At 45.2% G+C, this 20,560-nt stretch overlaps 1 protein-coding gene across 4 annotated transcripts in view; it reads right to left on the bottom strand.

Annotated features, from left to right (window-relative positions):
• Positions 1–20,560, bottom strand: part of LOC143769817 (uncharacterized) — a 205,216-nt gene that overhangs the window by 33,974 nt on the left and 150,682 nt on the right. Inside the window, exon 5 of one of the 4 annotated variants that reach the window (XM_077258738.1) lies at positions 18,812–18,930. The exons of the other annotated variants lie outside the window; for them this stretch is intronic. Coding sequence (XP_077114853.1) covers positions 18,892–18,930 — 39 coding nt within the window. The 3' untranslated portion in view covers positions 18,812–18,891. Of the gene's footprint in view, positions 1–18,811; positions 18,931–20,560 lie in introns of those variants that run through there. 4 annotated transcript variants of the gene reach the window in all.

Genomic DNA, 20,560 nt, shown 5'->3' with positions numbered 1-20,560 from the left:
GTGCACTCTCATGCGATACTCTGTGACTTCTTTAGTGGGATCATTGTCTCTGTACCAGAAGAATCTTAGGAAGTTCCTGTCTCTCTCTCTCACAAGGAAACAATGGAACATTTGCTGGATGTCAGCGATGAAGGCAATGGAATCCTTACGGAAGCGCATAAGTACTCCCAGCAGTTTGTTATTGAGGTCTGGTCCTGTTAGTAGAACGTCATTTAGGGAGACATCATTAAATTTGGCACTGGAATCGAACACGACTCTAATCTGGCCTGGTTTCTTAGGGTGGTATACTCCGAACATGGGTAGAAACCAGCATTCTTCAGAGTCTTTGAGAGTGGGAGCTAGCTCTGCGTGACAGTTTTCAAAAATCTTTGACATGAAGGAGAAAAAGTGATCTTTCATCTCTGGTTTCTTTTGCAGATTACGTTTGAGAGAGGAGAAACGTTGTAATGCCTGATTTTTGTTGTTCGGTAGACGTGGTCTGTGGGTTTTGAAGGGAAGAGGTGCGACCCAGCTGTTGGTCTCATCTTTAACGAGTCCCTTGTCCATTACCTCTAAGAACAACTTGTCCTCTACCGACATTGCCACTTGGTTGTCCTGTTTAGTTCTCTGGAAGACTGTGCACCCTAACTGATCCTCATAGCTTCCCGACACTATACTGCTGTCGTGAGTAAAGTCTATTAAATGATTGGGCAGTTGGATGCTGTGTGGCAGTTCCCTGACATGGAACTCATTGTTACAAGGTTGAAACAGAGATGGTCGTCCTTTCTCCAATGTATTTGTCAGCATGCTTGTCACAGAAGATGGGGCGTGCATGTGTCCCAAGCATACGTTGCCAATTATGACCCATCCTAGGTCTAGCTTTTGGGCATAGGGAGCATTGTGGAGTCCATTGATATGACGTCTCACTTTATGAACCTGCAGGATATCTCTCCCCAACAGCAGAATTATCTGGGCCTGATGGTCGAGTTCTGGTATAAGGTGTGCTATTTGCTTTAAGTGAGCGTGATGGATTGCTACATCTGGCGTAGGGATTTCAGATCTGTTGTCTGGGATCTGGTTACATTCGATGATCGTAGGTAGTGGTAGGCAGAATTGTCCGTCTAATGACTCGATTTGGTAGTCTGTAGCTTTCCTGCCTGCTGTTGTCACAGTACCTGCACATGTCTTTAATGAGTAGGGAGTGCTTGGCCCTTTGATGTTGAATAGGTCAAAGAAAGTTGATCTAGCCAAGGATCGATTACTTTGATCATCCAAGATAGCATACAGTCTTACAGCCTGGTCTCTATGGCCTTTTGGGTATACTCTGACAAGGCATATTTTTGAACAGGACCTACTGTCTATTGTCCCTTTGCAGACCTCGGTACATTGTGAAGTGATCTCTGGCGTAGCTGCATCAGTGTTCCTTTCCTCCCCGCCATGCTCACTGTCAGCTGGCGTGTTTTGTGCACTCCATGGAGCTGGGCCTGGGTGTAGAGCAGTGTTATGGTCTGTGGTGCCACATTCTGTGCATTTTACACTGACCTTGCAGTCCTTGGCGAGATGAGTTGTGGACGAGCAGCACTTGTAGCAGATACCGTTCTCTTTCAGGAAGCTTCTGCGGTCTGGCATAGATTTTCCTCTGAAGGCTCTGCATTTCAGGAGAGGATGAGGCTTCTGATGAAGTGGGCACTGCTTGTCAGGGTCCTGCACCTTTGTCTCTGATTGGGAGCAGCCAGCAGACCTGTAATTAGAACCTGGAGAAGAAACATAAGTCTTGTGTACTGCCACAGATGTTCTGCGTGGATTTGCAGGTGGTGACGGTGTGGCATATGGCATTGCAAAGTCAAAGCTGGGATCGTTTCTAATTCTCGCTTGTTGGTGTATAAAGTCTACAAAAACGGAGAAGGGGGGAAATGGAACACTGTGTTTGTATTTGTACGTGGAACCATGTGTGAGCCACCTCTCCTGTAGATTGTAGGGCAACTTCTGGACTATAGGGTTAACACCTCTGGCTGTGTCGAGAAATGCAAGTCCCTGTAGGTCGTCCTCGTATTTGGCAACTTGGACTTCCTTTAGTAGGTCGCTTAGCTCTCTAAGTTTCTGGAGACCTTTGTTAGAAATTTTAGGAAAGTCATCGATTCTTTTGAACAAGGCTCTTTCTATTACTTCTGCTGAGCCGTAACACTCATCCAGCCTCTTCCAGATCTCTTTGAGGCCGGTCTCAGGGCGGTTTATATTAATGTCTCTGATCCTTACTGCGTGTTTGACTGACTCTCCTCCCAGGTATTTGACTAACAGGTCTATCTCTTCCCTGTGTTGTAGCCCCAAGTCTCTAATGACATTTTGGAAGGAAGCTTTCCAAGCTCTGTAACCTTCAGCTTGGTCAGTGAATTTCATGAGTCCCTTGGCAACCAGTTCACGTCGTGTGAAGAACTTGGCAAATTCTGTTGTGAACCGGTTGTCGGTGGAGTACACTGGTGATGGATCGCCCTGATAGTGATGTGAGGTGCGTTCATACCTGTTAGTGTCCTCAGGGTGGCGCCAGCCGGTGTCGTATTGCTTCGGTCTGACGTACGGTGTGTCAGCAGGGTGATCCACGTTGGTTACCTGGTGAGGGGCAAGGTAGTCATTAGCAGAGTCGTTTTGTCTCACGTTTTCGAGTTTGTTTCTGTCCTGGAGCTGAGCCTCGTGGTGACTCTCGCTCACTTCGCTGGAGACGTCGTATTCTCGTTCTGGTGCTGGTTCAGGGTTATAGTTTGGATCAGGAAGTTCATTAACATACTGAGATGTGCGTTGTGGTGTGTCTTGTAGTGGAAACTCCAGACTTGACGTACTGCTTTGGCTATGCAGCTTGGGGCTTTGCGCGGCTTCTAGCGATTCCGCTTCAGCGAGGGCTGCGGCAGCTTCCCTTTTTGCTGCTAGGCTTTCTAAGGCGGCATCCACACGTGCCTTTTCTAACTGCATCCTTCTCTCTTGATCGGCTCTCTCATGATCTATGCGTGCTCTCTCTAAGCGTGACCTTCTCTCTTCATCATCTAAGCGTGCTTTTTCTAATTTAAGTTGCATCTCTTGGTCAGCAAAGCTCGCTCGTATTTTGGCGGCTTCAGCATTTGCGCGGGCAATGGCAACCGCGCTGGTGATGGATGTTGTCTTTGAGGAAACGGAAGTAACAGATCTTGTTCTATGCGATTTGTGAGACATGGTGTCTTGGGAAAGTGCTTGGCTGTGCAGAGATTGCTGTAGCTGTATTTAGTCTCTGAGTAGCCGGTGACTTGAATCCCACTAGTTGGATGGCTGCCGTTTCACTATTCTGTCCTCACTAAATGAGGCAGGCTCATTGTAGCTATCCAGTCAGCTAAACCGCTATACCAGGTCCAATAACGAGACTGTGGTTGAGTCTGTGCTTTATTAAACGTAGTGGTATATTGATGCGGTGAAACTGTGAACAATGATATACATGGAATCAGTACATGGTATAGAACGATACATACTACACATGATAAACATTATGCATTACATTTTGTAGGCTAGTAACTGAACTAGGAGTGCAACTGGTTAAGCTAGGCTAATATAGAGCAGAAATATCTAGAGAAAAAACATAAAGACATACCGGCAATGCAATCGCAAGGGGAATGAAGTGTAAGCGTCTTCCCTGGAAGGCAAACTAGAGGAAGTGAATGAAAACTGGAGGGAAATGTGGGCTGAGCTACCATAATGCATTGCAAAGGAGGATCAGACATAAAAAATACATAGCAGAAAAATAGAACAGTCAACATATCTCTGACCGCTAGAGGGAGCCAAAGCACTACAGATGAATAAAGGCATGAATATATCAATACTGTATACTGAGAAACTGCGATTATGCAAACAGATAATCAGAGGTAACAATTTAGATGGCGGAGACAGAACAGTCCTGTTGAAAAATAAATGATGGTCCAACTAAACGCAAACCGGATGGAATAGCATGCCGCTGCAAGATGCTGTGGTAGCCATGCTGGTTCAGTATGCCTTCAATTTTGAATAAATCCCCAACAGTGTCACCAGCAAATCACCCCCACACCATCACACCACCTCCTCCATGCTTCACGGTGGGAACCAGGCATGTAGAGTCCATCCGTTCACCTTTTCTGCGTCGCACAAAGACACTGTGGTTGGAACCAAAGATCTCAAATTTGGACTCATCAGACCAAAGCACAGATTTCCACTGGTCTAATGTCCATTCCTTGTGTTCTTTAGCCCAAGCAAGTCTCTTCTGCTTGTTGCCTGTCCTTAGCAGTGGTTTTACCATGAAGGCCTGCTGCACAAAGTCTCCTCTTAACAGTTGTTGTAGAGATGTGTCTGCTGCTAGATCTCTGTGTGACATTGACCTGGTCTCTAATCTGAGCTGCTGTTAACCTGTGATTTCTGAGGCTGGTGACTCAGATAAACTTATCCTCAGAAGCAGAGGTGACTCTTGGTCATCCTTTCCTGCGGCGGTCCTCATGTGAGCCAGTTTCTTTGTAGGGCTTGATGTTTTTGCCACTGCACTTGGGGACACTTTCAAAGTTTGCCCAATTTTCGGACTGAAGGTTCCATGCGATGCCACGGCGATTAGGGATCAGCTGACGCCGCACAGTCTGAAGAAGGCGGAGGGAGATGAGTGAGAGGCGAAGATATGCACTGCGCATGCCCAGGAATCCCAGCCCCGCAGTGTGAATAAATCAGAAGACACTGCGGGGCGGGATCTTGGGCAGCGCGGCCGCACAGGCGCAGTCAGCTAGACATCAAATGATGTCAGAAGACGGGCAGCACTAACTGCGCATGCCCAAGGCATAACACAACAGCGCAGGCGCGGGGACAGTTCAAAACAGTGCCGAGGAGGTAGCGCCCGGCACCAAGAGGGTATAAGTGAAGGCGGTGCTGCATCTGCATTAGGGGGGGAAAGACCTGCCCAGGACTGTTTCAAGCTATTTTGGACAAATTGCAAAATCGATTATTTCTGCAGTTACAGCACCAAGAACTAAAAGAGCCACCTTGTCAGAATGCTGCATTAGTGCCGCACAAGGTGGCTCTTTTAGTTACAAACCCTGGGGGGGGGGTGACAGGTTCCCTTTAAGTATATAATTCCACATGTGTTAATTCATAGTTGTGATGCCTTCAGTGTGAATGTATAATTTTCATAGTCATGAAAATACTGAAAAATCTTTAAATGAGAAGGTGTGTCCAAACTTTTCGTCTGTACTGTATATTAACCCAAATTATTTTGATTAGGAAATGTGGCCTGTTGCCTGCACAACACTATTAGCACAAACTAGTTAGATGCTGGAAGGTTTATTTCACACAGGATCCTATCTATCTGAAGTAGCTGACAATAAACCACCTATCTATCTTACAACTTGCAGCAGCAGGAGCAGCCTCTATTACACTGACCAAATGGCAACACCAAAACAACATTTCCACTTTTTATATAGTAAGTGATATGTGACTGTGGCAGCCAATAACAAAAGCCTTTGTGTCTGGACGATGTGGATGGTTTCTGCGCCCTGATTGGTTGTCGAAATATCCACACGTTAATTAAAAATAAATAAAAAACAGTCCGCTGCTTCTCTGACCTAGCCAAAATCCCAACAAAAGCTTTAGTGGAAATGAAATAATTTAAGTGCGTCCGAAATTTACTTGACTTTGAAGGAAAATGCTTCCGAATATGAACACGAATCCTTATGAGCTACGTTCATACCAAATTTGAGATTGGCAAACGTTTTCCAAACAAGTTTGCTCATCTCTAGTTGGCAGTCTGTGCAAAATAGGGTATGGCTGGAAATCCGTGGTATGACATAGAGTAGGGTGTTGCCAATTTTTCATACTACTGTCAAGGGGATCGTACGCCGGTTTCATTGGTGTTGAGCATTGGAAGGAACGACATGGAGTCAGATGCTTCAGGGAATCAATACACAACATAAAAGTTTGATTTGTTGCGGTTGTGGTCATCCTATCCAGGACTCATAATAATGTGGGCTTACATTTTATTGTGGACTACTTGGAGGTATGTGAGGTTGGTATATAGTCTAAAAAAGCCAATTATTAAAGTGAACAAGGTTGTGGCTGGTTTGGTGGCCAGGAATGGCGGGAATGTGGTGCTGCACAGAGACTTGGTGACATTGTCAGAGAGTATTTGAGGCTCGATGGTGTCCATCTTAAGGCACTTGGCATGGACATATGGATATTGGGATTCTGCGACGGCATTGAACAAGCTTCTGAGGTGTGGCATGACCAGCCCTTGTAAGGTGTCACACAGTCGGGTCTGTGGCGGGGGATAGGTCTGGGTCAGGGGCTCATTAAGTGTTGTGTCCTTTTTAGTGATGAGCGAATATACTCGAGATTTCCCAAGCACGCTCGGGTGACCTCCGAGTATTTTTTAGTGCTCAGAGATTTCTTTTCTTCAACGCCGCTGAATGATTTACATCTGTTAGCCAGCATAAGTACATGTGGAGGTTGCCTGGTTGCTAGGGAATCCCCACATGTAATCAAGCTGGCTAACAGATGTAAATCATTCAGCTGCAGTGAAGAAAACTAAATCTCCGAGCACTAAAAAATACTCGTCGGACACCCGAGCGTGCTCGGGAAATCTCGAGTAGCGAGTATATTCGCTCATCACTAGTCCTTTTGCATGAAAGGCACTATTGGGGGATAGTGACTTTGGGTACATCCCAATAAACTGGCAGACGTAGGTCCTGCATGGTTACGGATATTAACCGTGTGGTGTTAATACCTTATTCCCTGAGCTGGTGTGCTGCAGCCAGGGAAATTTCTCTTGGACGTGGGGTTTGCCTATGGCATGGGCCATTAGCCTTTAGGTAGTTAAAAATGTCTATTGTTGTGGGGTCACCAATGTTGTGGCCGCTCCAGGTTTTTGTTATGCTATAATTTAATAAAAGACTGTTGTGGCCATTTTACCCAAGTCGTAGACAGTCGTGTTTTATTTACATACAGGAATGAGATGTTATTTTGTTGCGGTTGTGGTCATCCTATCCAGGACTCATAATAATGTGGGCTTACATTTTATTGTGGACTACTTGGAGGTATGTGAGGTTGGTATATAGTCTAAAAAAGCCAATTATTAAAGTGAACAAGGTTGAGGCTGGTTTGGTGGCCAGGAATGGCGGGAATGTGGTGCTGATCTTTGCTTTTAACTATCACACATAGAGGAGATAAAGACTGGAGATCTCTCTTTCATGCCATAGATAATCCAGAGTTCCTCAATTTCGTCATCTATTATTACCATTAAAACCCCTGTCCTCCACTTCTACATGCCAGATTTGCTGCACAATAAGAGACTTGACAAGCTAAGGCTACGTTCACATTTGCGTTGTGCGCCGCTGCGTCGGCGACGCAACGCACAACGCAAACAAAAGCGCAACAAAACGCACGCTAAAACGCTGCGTTTTGCGATGCATGCGTCCTTTTTTGCCGAAAGTTGGATGCAAAAAAAAGCAACTTGTTGCGTTCTCTGCGCCCAACGCTTGCGGCCATGCATCGCAAAACGCAGCACAACGCATGTCCATGCGCCCCCATGTTAAATATAGGGGCGCATGACGCATGCGGCGACGCTGCGGCGCCCGACGTTGCGGCGCCGAACGCTAATGTGAACGTAGACTAAGGCTAGTTTCACACTAGCGTTTACCTGATCTGCGGCAGGCTGCGGACTTCCTCCATGAAGCCCCGCCCTCGGCCGCACCTCCGCCGCTAGCTCCGCCTACTTCTGCATGCGGCCCGCATGCGACCTCTGTACCTATCTTTAACATTAGGTACGCAGGTCGTGCGGCTGTATGCGGATGCTGCCGCATGCGTCGTTTTGGCGATGCGGCGATCAGCGTAGGACGCAGCCTGTAGCATTTTTTTTTTCCGCATCGTCAAAACGACGCATGCGGCAGCATCCGCATACAGCCGCACGACCTGCGTACCTAATGTTAAAGATAGGTACAGAGGTCGCATGCGGGCCGCATGCAGAAGTAGGCAGAGCTAGCGGTGGAGGTGCGGCCGAGGGCGGGGCTTCATGGAGGAAGTCCGCAGCCTGCTGCAGATCAGGTAAACGCTAGTGTGAAACTAGCCTAAGGGATCCAGTCGTTTAATTATTCTTTAGCCAATAACATTAAGTCAGGATATCTCATTTGTACAGGAATCAGCAGGGTCAGTTGCAGTTTGTAATATATAACCTATTTTCCCGAGTGATTTGCCACAGAGGCACAGCTATACTATGAACTGTTAGGAGCATTCAGTGTGAGTCACTGTCAAGTGGGGGCAGCATTGCATTATTTTAGGGTGCCAACCTCTGCAGGTCAGGAAGGGACAGACCAGGGTCAGAGTAGGGCTTTTACTAGTCTGAACAGAGATCTGTGAGGTTCAGGTATTTGTGCCCGTGGTTTGTATGTGTAGGGCCCCCACTGCCGCAGGGCCGAGGGGTACCCGGTACCGGGCCTCTGAGTCTCTGCTCTGGGGTTGTCACGGTGGCTAGACCCGGTCCGTGACCCTTCTGAGGGGCGCACAATGAAAGGTGGTGGTAATGGTGATGTTCGTGATGGTGCGGTGTAGTGCCGGTCGAGGTCAATAACGAGGACACCAGGTTGCAGTCTCTTTACCTCTTAAAGCCCCCGTCTCACATAGCGAGATCGCTAGCGAGATCGCTGCTGAGTCACAAGTTTTGTGATGCAACAGCGACCTCAGTAGCGATCTCGCTATGTGTGACACGTACCAGCGATCAGGCCCCTGCTGTGAGATCGCTGGTCGTGTCGGAATGGCCTGGACCTTTTTTTGGTCGTTGAGGTCCCGCTGACATCGCTGAATCGGTGTGTGTGACACCGATCCAGCGATGTCTTCACTGGTAACCAGGGTAAACATCGGGTTACTAAGCGCAGGGCCGCGCTTAGTAACCCGATGTTTACCCTGGTTACCAAAAAAAACAAACAGTACATACTCGCCTTTCGGTGTCCAGGTCCCTCGCCGTCTGCTTCCTGCTCTGACTGAGTGCGGCCGTACAGTGAGAGCAGAGCACAGCACCGCTGACGTCACTGCTGCGCTCTGCTCTCAGTGTACGGCGGCACTCAGTCAGAGCAGGAAGCAGACGGCGAGGGACCTGGACACCGAAAGGCGAGTATGTACTGTTTGTTTTTTTTGGTAACCAGGGTAAACATCGGGTTACTAAGCGCGGCCCTGCGCTTAGTAACCCGATGTTTACCCTGGTTACCCGGGTGCTGCAGGGGGACTTCGGCATCGTTGAAGACAGTTTCAACGATGCCGAAGTCGTTCCCCTGATCGTTGGTCGCTGGGGAGAGCGGTCTGTGTGACAGCTCCCCAGCGACCACACAATGACTTACCAACGATCACGGCCAGGTCGTATCGCTGGTCGTGATCGTTGGTAAATCGCTATGTGAGACGGGGCCTTTACTGAAGGCTTCTGAGTCCTCAATCCGGAATACAGTTAACAGGGCTGCTCAAGTCCGGCCGGTCCGATGGCACCTCCGGAGTTCCCTTTGCAGGTGGAAATCTGTGCCTACCTTCCTGCGCTTGTGTGTTGTGGTCCTCCCCTGCTGTGCTTATGGGATAGCACCCACAACTGTTGTGTCTGTTTCTCGTGTTCCCTCACAACTCGAATCTGATGTTCTCCCTCTACGTCCCCCTGATCTTACGGTTAGGACGCACCCGTATGACGGGGAGGCTCGGAGCTTTTCCGGGACTCCAGCATCGCCCCACTCCTGTTGTTACCCCCCTGTGTCTTCCTGGGTCTGGGTGAGACAGCTCGCCTGTAACTGACTGTCCTGCCGTAGGTTTGAAGTTTGGCTTGGAGCTCTATACTTCCTCGGCGTTCCGGCCACCGGCTATGCGCCTCAATAGGATGTTGCCTCGTCTTACAGCACGACTCCTACTGGTATTCTCCTTGTTGCGTTGATCTCGTTTCTCACTCAGCACAATAAACTTCGCTTCTTATCCTTTCTTGGGGTACCGCCGCAACAGAGTGCAGGCGCGGTCCCGTAACGTTCTCTCTGTTCGCTAGGCCTCTGTCAGGATCCCACCCCTGACAGGGACCCCTCTGAATCTTCCCCTACAACACCCTCTGCCACAAGGTGTTGCCTGGTTCCATCCCAGTCAGCTTTCTCTCCTAACTTCCTATCCAACCCCCAGTTTTACCAGATTGTGAGGAGTGGCCTAATGAATAGTGCCCTTAGCTCCCCCTGGAGGCCAGACTGTGAAATGTATTGGTGTCTGTGATACCTGGTCAGATGAACTCCTTCAGTGCCATCAGACGTACCATAGCCCCCCTTAGCGGCGGAGCCACACTACTGCAACGACCAGGACTCTGGGGCGCTGCATATGCAACCGGTGTGCTTGTGCAGTCATAATCCATTTGGCTCAGTGGTGAAAACCGTAATATTTCAGAATATTATTTTTATATTTAAATGTTAAAAGGGACTTAGAAAATTAACAAAAGAACTGATAGAAAAATTCATGACAGCCACAGGAATAGATTGTCTCTTTGATCTGGTGGACCTTCAGTTGACATGAGCCCCCCTTGGCTTTGGATGAAAATCATTCTAAAACGGACATGTTCCACTATATGTCATATGAACTATTTCTTTTTTTTTTTCTCTTATTTCAGGAAAAGTATGGCTTTCAGAGGTGAGATGGGCAATGATGAACAACCCTTGGAAATTATTAAAGTGTCTCAACTGAAGTAAGTCCTCCTGTATTGACGTACATCAGCAGAAATGTTGTGTTATGCTATAGATGGCAGTGATCTTTGCTTCTCCTGAGTCCTTTCTGTGTGTGACAGGTGTCTGCTTTTCTGCTTAAGATCCAGATTTACTATAGCTGCAGTGCTGACATTTCTGCTCCTACATCATGAAGAGAAGATGATGTGGATCTGACATCTGTTCTTGTGTATTCCAGGCAGTGCCTGGTTTTGGTAATTAAAGACAAGCCAATGGAATCATGGGATATCAGGACGTGCACCTTGCTGCGGGATATGTCCAAGGTCTTCCCAACTGTAGCCTTGAAGTGTTCTGGTTTTCCTTTATGGACAGGTGATTCATTGCAGTTAAGGTAGGAGAACATGCTAAAAGATCTTGTAGAAGCCATTATTTAGAACACAACCTGTTCCGTTCGCTGAAGTCTTGTAATTATTATGGACGTTCTACAAGTTGATAAATTGTGCATCAACAGCAATGCAGCCATATATACACATGTTGTCAGATAGTTACAGCACGCTATATTATTGCAATGCCACAATCTGCACACATTTGTAATACATTCAGTTTACTTCTGTAATCAGTAGGATCACGTGAATTAGTCACTTACAATATCTTCATGCAGTAAGGCATTATTAAAGATGTTGTGCCATGTTTTTTGTTAGTGAAGACTGACTCTACGGCCAACGTCGTGGTTATGCCGCTGGTCCGAACTGTGCAGGTTTGTCTCTGCAGCATCAGTAGAGCCCAAGGGGCTAAAGATGGACGGATAAAGGGTAGTACTTGCAACCTATACAGCAAAGAACTTGCAAGTGTGTTCTCATTGCCTAGGAGACCGGTTGCCGCTGATGGACTGAAGAGGTGGCCGGTAACCTTGGCAAGAAAGAGTACACTATAAAATTAAAAATCAGTCCGATCTTGAGAAAAGAGAGACTTTTACATAAGACATAAATTGTATAGAGTGGTGTGAAAAAAGTGTTTGCTCTCTTCCTGATTTCCTATGTTTTTGCATGTTTGTCACACTTAAATGTGTCAGATCACCGAACATATGTTAATATTAGACAAAGATGAAGCAAGTAAACACAAAATGCAGTTTTTAAATGGAGGTTTTTATTATTGAGGAAAAAATAAATCCAAACCTACAGAGCCCTGTGTGAAAAAGTGATTTTTATCCCCCCCCTTTAAAACATAAAGTAACTGCGGTTTATCACATCTTTGGTGCAGGCATTGCATGACTAGCCCGGTTCACTATGTATTGATTTAGGCCTTCGCCGGAATTTTTTGGAGAGTCTGAAAACTATACATTTTTGGAAAGGTTATAGTATAAGCAATACGAAAAACAATGTTTCCATTTGCCCCGAGTCCCACGTGACCGCCATATTGGATTTTACAAAATGGCTGACGTAAAACCAATTTTCGTTAATATCTCAGCTTATAAATAACATAAAAATAAAATTTGACAGCTAAACATACATTTTAGGGCTAAGAAATGCAATATTACTAGTTGCAGATGTGTTTTAGATATTTACTACAGCAGTTTTTTATAATTAATTAGTATTGACATAATAATACATAATGACAGGAATCACATGTTTTTTTTTTCTTTTATTACAGGAGTTGAACATGACAGACAAACCACAAGCTACTGAAGTCACTTGTGAAGGTGAGGCACCTATCAACTGGAAGCTATGTATGCTCTGTCAGTCTTCCAATGGCAATGAGAAGTTGGTGCAAAATCCTCGGATACAGTCTTACCAGCGCGTTTTGGACATAGTAGCAGAGAGGGCAAGTTTACAAGATGGCAACTATGTTGATATCCATCGACGGATTAGCAACAGGAAAGACACAATCGCTACACATCAGGCAGTCTACCATCGAAGTTGTTACACAAATGCAATTAACAACGACCAAATACAACGAGCCCGGGACCGTTATGCACATGCATTAGCTACTGGTAGCCACATTACCAAGAAACGAGGATTAAAAAGAGGACGTGCTGAAATGGACGAATCAGGTTCATTAACATCTGACTCTTCATCACCATTCACGAGGTCACATACATGGCCACTGGATAAGGAAAAATGTTTCTTTTGTCAGAACGATGAGAATGAGAAGCTTTATAATGTGAGGACAGTCAACGCAGGGAAATCGTTGAAACAAGCTATTGAAACATCAGATAATTTAACACTGAAAACAAGACTGAACACATGCATTGCACCAGGGGATGCACATTCTATTGACGTCCGGTACCACAAAAGCTGTTGGACAAAGCATGTTTTTCATGGACAACGAGAACGTAGTACCAACAGAACAGACCACAAAGAACCCTTATTACAACGTGCAAGTCTGCTAGAGTTGCTAAACCTAGTGGATATTCAAACACAGAACCAATCATATCTATCTATACAAGATACCGAAACCACTTATTTGAATATGCTTGGTATAGAAGGCGTGGAAAATCACAAACCTACATTCACTAGAAAGTGGCTCAAAGAAATTATAATGAATGCCTTGCCACATCTGAAATCCTGTCTTTCAAAAAACAGAAGGGAATCAGCAGTTCTTTATTCACCAGAAGCCTGTGAGGAAATCATGGTTAATTCTGCAATGGAATGTCGTAGTGATGATGCAGACAACATGCAGACAATCTACAAAGCAGCCCAGTTAATTAGGAAAAGCATTGCTAATTTTACAACGGAAGTCAATGATAAAAACACCATAACGGTCACTAGTGACATACACGACGTTCCAGCAGAATTATATTCCGCTATCCGTTGGATCATAACAGGGCCGATTAACAGCCTTGAAACTCAAAGAAGGACCAAAATTGTTGACCGAGCAGCACTCACTATGAGTCAGAACATCATGTATGAATTCAAATCAAAACGCCAGGTCAACTACAAGCCAAAAACCGAATCATCAGTATTCAGACAACCCAACGCACGAGAAAACCCACAAGTCCTGGGGCTAGCTCTGACTGTTCATCACACCACTCGCGATAAGAAATTAATGAATCTTCTTAGTTCACATGGGTTTTGTGTTCCCTATGGCCGTACCCTACGAATGGAAACTGCTTTGGCTAATGCTGTTGTAGAAAACACCCGAGAGTTAAAAGGTCTTTACGTGCCACCATTCTTGAAGAAGGGTACCTTTGTGTTCTTTGCAGTTGATAACACAGACTTTGCAGAGGATACCCCTGATGGGAAAGGAACCACACATGGAACTATTACTGCTGTATATCAGCAAGTAGATGCTGTTGGAGAACCAGTTGCACCACCCTTGAAGATAACAGATGCCCACACTTTATCTGTCACTCCATACCATGTACATATGTTGCACTGTGACAAGCCAAAAGTACAACATACCCAAAGATCAGAACACTTTGTCACAAACAAGGAAATATCAGGTTCTTCCCAACTTTCACAATTTGGATGGATTGTTGCTACTGCTGTATCCAGAATGCAGCAACTAGAGAAAGCATCGAGCAAAATTCCTGGATGGTCAGGATACAACTCACTGTTGTCCGAAAGCAAGCGATTTACCAACGTTGGAGCCTTACCACTGCTACCAGAGCTAGCACACGAGTGGTCAACCTTGCTGACTGTGATCATGCAAGCAAGTGAACTGAGGAAGTTGACTGTTGGTGAAGATCATCCCACTGTTATTTCATTTGATATGGCTCTGTATGAGAAGGTTGTCCAACTTCTAGATGCAAGACCTGATCTGAAACGCACCGTTGTTCCACGACTGGGAGAGCTACATGTTGTAATGGCTGCCCTGCGCGCTCTGGGTACCTCTACGGAGAACTCGGGTATTGATGATGCATGGATAGAAGGTGATGTGTATGGGTCTGCAACAACAAGGCAAATACTGAAATGTACCCATTACAAGCGTGCTCTTCGTGCTCACACATATACATATGTTGCTCTGTATGAACTGTTGCTGGACGAGTTCTTCATTGATAATCCAGAACTAAAACAGGTGTGTTTGATGGCAACAGAGGGAATTGAAGCTGCCTGTTCTGAGGAAAACAAGAACACAAAAAGTAAGTCAGTGAAACAAGCAAGCACTTCCCTACTAGAGGCCTTGACCACTGCTGACATAATCACAGTCTTTCAAACATGGGTGAAACAGAGATCCAAAAATGCAATGTTCAAGTCAATGATGAACTACCTACAGCAAGTGGAAACAATCCTTTTATTTGTTGCTGCAACCAGGAATGCAGACCTTGAGCTTCATCTTCAAGCCGGAGAGCAGCTCAGCAAGCTCTTCTTTGCATTTGACCGGATGAAATACAAGCGATTGTGGCCAAGGTATATCACGGACATGCATGACCTTAAAATAAATCACCCTCAAACATGGGAAGAAATGAAAGCGGGTAACATTTCAGTCACGAAAAGTGCTATCCCATTTGTATCCATTGGGGCGGACCATGCATGCGAGCATCTGAACAAGCTGATGAAAATCCATGCTGGCATAGTCGGCATCTCGAACAATGCCAATGCTCATCAGAGATTCTTCATGGCCACACCTGAACTCTCCCGAGTTGTCAAAGAATATACCAGACAGTTTGATTTAGAACGTGACAAAACCAGAGAGCATCACGATCTTGGGCCAAGTGCAGTCAAGAAGTGTCATCATGTTATTGACAAGATTAAGGAAGCAATTTTGAAACATGGCAACCCATTTGCTGTTGTAGGTGACAAGTTGCACAATGTAATCACCCATGCCTACATCCCTGATGAGTACGTAAAAATGATCCTGAATGCAGATGAGACAGGTCAAAAGCTGTATGAAGACTATGTGTTGGCGCGAATCAATGGGGATGTTAGCCTATGGGCACCAGTAAAGAAGGAGAACAACAGGATGTTCATGTCGGCAAACAAGAAAACCACAGTAAAACTCCGAGACAAGACTGTTGATCTTAAGGAGACCAAGGACTTGTATGGAAGAATGATGGTTTTGGCAAGGTCCAACAGAGACATAAACCAGAAAGTGGCCATTGGGAACTACGAATTCACTCTGACCCCAAGAGCCTTTTTTGCTCCAGATGGTACAATGTTACCATGCCATGACAAATCAAAACTGATCAGTCTCCTTAACAAGTTGGTTATAGTAGAAACTCCACAGAAAGATCTGCAGCCAGAAGATAGGATGGACACAAGATCAGATGCTCCAAGTCGCAAGATAGCCCTGGTAGATGGAATGGTTCTTCTGCAAAAGATGGCCAAGAAACCGGCAACACTAGTGACAGTCAAAGATCTCAGTTACTGCTTCAATGACAGGCTTATGTCTCTCACAGAAAATTACGATGAAATAATCCTTGTGTTTGATACGTATAGGGAAAATTCTCTCAAGGATGCTACCAGGGATAAAAGAAGAAAAGGAAAGGCACCAATTCAGTACCAGGTCAGAGATGAAACAAACATTAATCATATTCCAATGAACAGGTTCCTTTCACATGACAAGACAAAGGCTGACCTGACCAACTATCTTGCTGCAAAGACTCTAGAGTTCAACAGTTCATCACAAAAACTGGTCATCACTTGTTCTTCAGGGTGTACCAGGAGCAACAAAAACTTAGTTTTCGACGACAACAATCACGAAGAAGCAGACACACTGTTGATCTACCAAGCTGTCTTGGCAACACAACGAAACCCACCGGATGCAAGGATGGTTTTCTTCTCCCCTGATACCGATGTACTGGTGTTGGTCATAGCTAACTATGACCTCATGCTGAAGAGTACATCGATTTCAATGGTCTCTGGGATGATCGAGATAGAGCCAATAAGGCGAGTCATAGGGGCAGACAGAGCAAAGGCTTTGACAGCCTTCCATGCATTCACTGGTGCTGACACAACTGGAAGGTTCTCTCGAATTGGCAAAGCAATCTGGCTGCAAGCTTACATGAACGCAACACCAGATGTAATAAGTTCTCTGCAGATGCTTTCGACTGAAAAAGAAGTGAGCGAAACTATGTTGTCAACTCTTGCTACCTTCGTATGTTTTGCTTACTCTCCAAAAGGCATTTTTATTAAGAATATTCCCGAACTGCGATGGCATCTATTTTGCAAGCATATGGCAGAAAGTGACAGGTTACCTCCTACACTCGGAGCTCTAAAACAACATGTCCTCAGAGTCCATATCCAAGCCAGAGTGTGGGGACAAGCTAACATTGCTTTGCAGGATTCTCAGCTGGATCCCGAGAAGAATGGCTATCACAAAGGGTTGGATGGACAGTTGAAACCAACCATGACAGATGTTCTTCCAGCTCCAAAAGCAATAATCGAGATGATTAGTTGTCAATGCAAACATGACTGTTCTTCTTCAAGGTGTTCGTGCCGAAAAAATAACTTATCCTGTACCGATCTTTGTCAGTGTGACAGCGAGTGTATGAATGACGAGGACACTCAGACCAAATATGAAACTGATGATGACAGTGATGGTGGTGATATGTAAAGACACTCTGGTTGTTCAAAAGTTAAAAACATTAACTCTCTGCTTTTCGAGTTCGAAAATTTGTTCAAATATAAACCGATACAATTTGTAGTCGTATATAGAGTATTTATTTGGATACCACTGCATTTCTTAGTACTCAAAATGTATGTTTAGCTGTCAAAATTTAAGTTTTACGTTACTTACAAGCTGAGATATTAACGAAAATCGATGTAAATCAGCCATTTTGTAAAATCCAAGATGGCGGCCACTTAGGACTCGGGGCAAATGGACACATTGTTTTTCTTATTGCTTATACCATAGCCTTTCCAAAAATGTACATATTTGAAACTCTCCAGAAAATTCCGGCGAAATTACATAGTGAACCGGACTAGACCTTGGGTATCCATGGTTAGGACCGCTAGCAACTAGCTAACAGTCACTATATCAGAGGTCGTAACCATGGATACCTAAGGTCCTGCAATGACTGCACACGAGGAGAGAGACATAGCACATCAGAAAAAACTATTCTACATTTCTAATAGGTGTAATAATAATACTAGCAAATACCTACAACTACATATTGGGATAGGATCTTGGAGATTGGACTACCCCTGTCACAGTGTTGCTGTGAGAGAGAGAAGCCAGAAGACTGCAATTTCTCCTACTCCAGCACTGACTAGAAGGACATCACCTTCATATTAAATAGTGCAGGTTTCTTCTAGCAGTGCAGGGGTTAATCTATTCAGTTGAGAATTCCTGGAAGCTTACCTGCTTTAATTGCTCAGTTGTTTAGTGTTGGCCTCTCCCCTCTCCTATATAAACTGGACGCTGGCAAGTAGGCGTTGCTGGAGTTAGCTTCACGCTGCATGGTTCAGGAGTTGGTGGCGTGATGTTTGAGAAGGCGTTTGGAGGATTTATCTAAGACTGTTAGGTGTGCAAATCCGCTCCTTCTCCTACTTTGTTTTTTCCCACCCTTCACTCCCTGGTGTGTCCCTCTGTTATTTGTGAATGCATTTTTGTATTATTGATATTTTGCTTTATCCCTTGCTCGTATTACATTGTTAGTCTGGTTGCTGTATAACCATACACTACTACTCTCCTCTTCCCTGGATGGGGGAAGGGAACAGACTGAGGGCAGATTCAGGTGCTCAGCAAGGTACATGGCCCCAGCATCTTCACAATTAGAAGTAATCCGGGGAACAGAGATCGCTAGGGAGCCCCTAGCATTAGGGACAGGGAAGGTACCCTCGGCCCTAGGATAACCGAAAACAGAGTCATGACAATGCCTTTAAGATTACGTTTAGGAATTAGTTAATTGGTTTAATTACCATGCCTTACCTGTAGCTCAAAGCCAGCCCTTCATCCACACTTTCCACTTGATTCATTTTTAAACATCAGCTCCAGAACTCCATGCCGTGTCCTTCTTGTCTACATTTTGCATCTTTTGCTCAGCCAGTTATGATTGTTTCAGGTAATGCATTTTGCTCTGTGTTCAGGGAATATTTGATTTCTATTTTGCTCAGCATTATAACTGCAGCTTCCACGTCTCTGTCTCTCAGGAGTGGTCTCCTTCTCACAATCTGAAGAGTCTTCCTAAGAAACAGATGGCCGCTCGCGACTCGAGGCAATAGCACTTGAGATGGTCTCTTCAGATAGTGATCTGAGCAATGTTGAGTCCTCAGTCATCAGGTGAGACATCTGCCGGCTCCTGAGCACTGTACTAATAGTTCAAAGCCTCCTCACCATATTCTGTATGTCACAGTTCAGACATGGACGAGGAAAACTGCATTGGAAACTGCAAAGAATGGGCAAAGTCTGTAACTCCAGCTTGCTGCTAATAATGAGGCATGTTTTATAGCATAATATAGTGCCATGAAATTCATGACTATAACATAAAGTAAAGTTATGATCTGAACAAGACAGATCAACAGACTGGAGCTCTTCTAGCCTCAGCAGAAGGCTATATATGCTTGGAGGTGCTCAAAGGGAGTCTGTCCCTCTGAAAAATCACCCTACACTACTGTGTCTGGAAAACTGATGAGACACAGATTCCAATGATATAATTGTTATTTCTGAACTCTCTTCTCCTCCTGCACAGTAATCCTGCAAATGTCTGTGTTCAGTATTCAGTTAGGAGTCCTGCCGACTGTTTGTCAGAGTTTAGGAGTCCTGGGGATGCATTACAATGAAGAGCATGGATCACTTCTCAGTTTATTGCATGGGATTGAAAGTGAGCTCCAAAATTGTGGGAATCTGTCTCTTTTCAGACATCCACTCATTCTAGTATTTGATTGTGATTTTTCTTGGTGACAGATGTCCTTTAAAAAGTACTTGTCACTTACCATAAACTTCTATTTTTTCACCTGGTGTAAATGGGGCTGTTCTCTTGAATCTGGCGCTGTTTTAATTTTGTTTCTGTGCCTCTCCACTCCTGAGATATGCCCTCTTCTCCTTCTATGCTATATAAATCTAGTATTTTCAGTGAAGAGGGTAAGATCATCAAGAAGACTCCCATAGAGATGAGCTCAGGACCAAGCCCCTTTGGCTAAACAGACCAGATTTACATACAGGAAAGAGGTGAGAATATCTTAGGAGGGGAGAGGCGTAAGGATGAAAGAAAAATAACTCTGGATTCAGGAGAACAGCGGCATTTACACCAAGTAAAAAATTACATATTTATGGCAAGTGTCAAATCCTGTGGAATCTTAGTCTTAAAATCATGGATCATGGAAAAGTCCCTTAAGAATTAGATCTGTCGTGAATTGGTTTTGCTCTTGTAAGTATAACCACTTGAACCATTGTATTCCTATCATTAATTTCCTGTTAGAATCCCATTATCCAGTGATGACGACCATGTGTTAGTTATAATAGACTGTCTTCTTACCATGTCGGCATCGGGAATGAACTGATCAATGCGATCAAGCTTCTGTAAACCCCAGTCATCATACAGAAGTGGAAGGGGTCTGCCAGGGTGGGAACCGCTTGTACTAAAGCCCCCGTCACACTAAGCGAGGTCGCTAGCGAGATCGCTGCTGAGTCACAAGTTTTGTGACGCAACAGCGACCTCAGTAGCGATCTCGCTATGTTTGACACGTAGCAGCGACCAGGCCCCTGCTGTGAGATCGCTGGTCGTGTCGGAATGGCCTGGACCTTTTTTGATCGTTGAGGTCCCGCTGGGTAGCACACATCGCTGTGTTTGACACCTTACCAACGACCTCGTCACACAGGACGTCCCTCTGAATCGTCATAATAGCTGCCATGTGACATCGTTGTACAGGTCGCTACAGGTCGCCGCATGGCTGCTGCGTCGTTGGGAAGATCTCACTGTTTGACATCTCACCAGCGACCACATAGCGACGCAGCAACGATCCCTGACAGGTCGTATCGTTGTCGGGATCGCTTTAGCGTCGCTAAGTGTGACGGGG

This window comes from Ranitomeya variabilis, chromosome 4 (assembly GCF_051348905.1).
Source record: "Ranitomeya variabilis isolate aRanVar5 chromosome 4, aRanVar5.hap1, whole genome shotgun sequence".
Taxonomy (NCBI): Eukaryota; Metazoa; Chordata; class Amphibia; order Anura; family Dendrobatidae; genus Ranitomeya; species Ranitomeya variabilis.
Note: the sequence above shows the minus strand (reverse complement) of the source record. Positions and strands in the feature narration are given on the sequence as shown.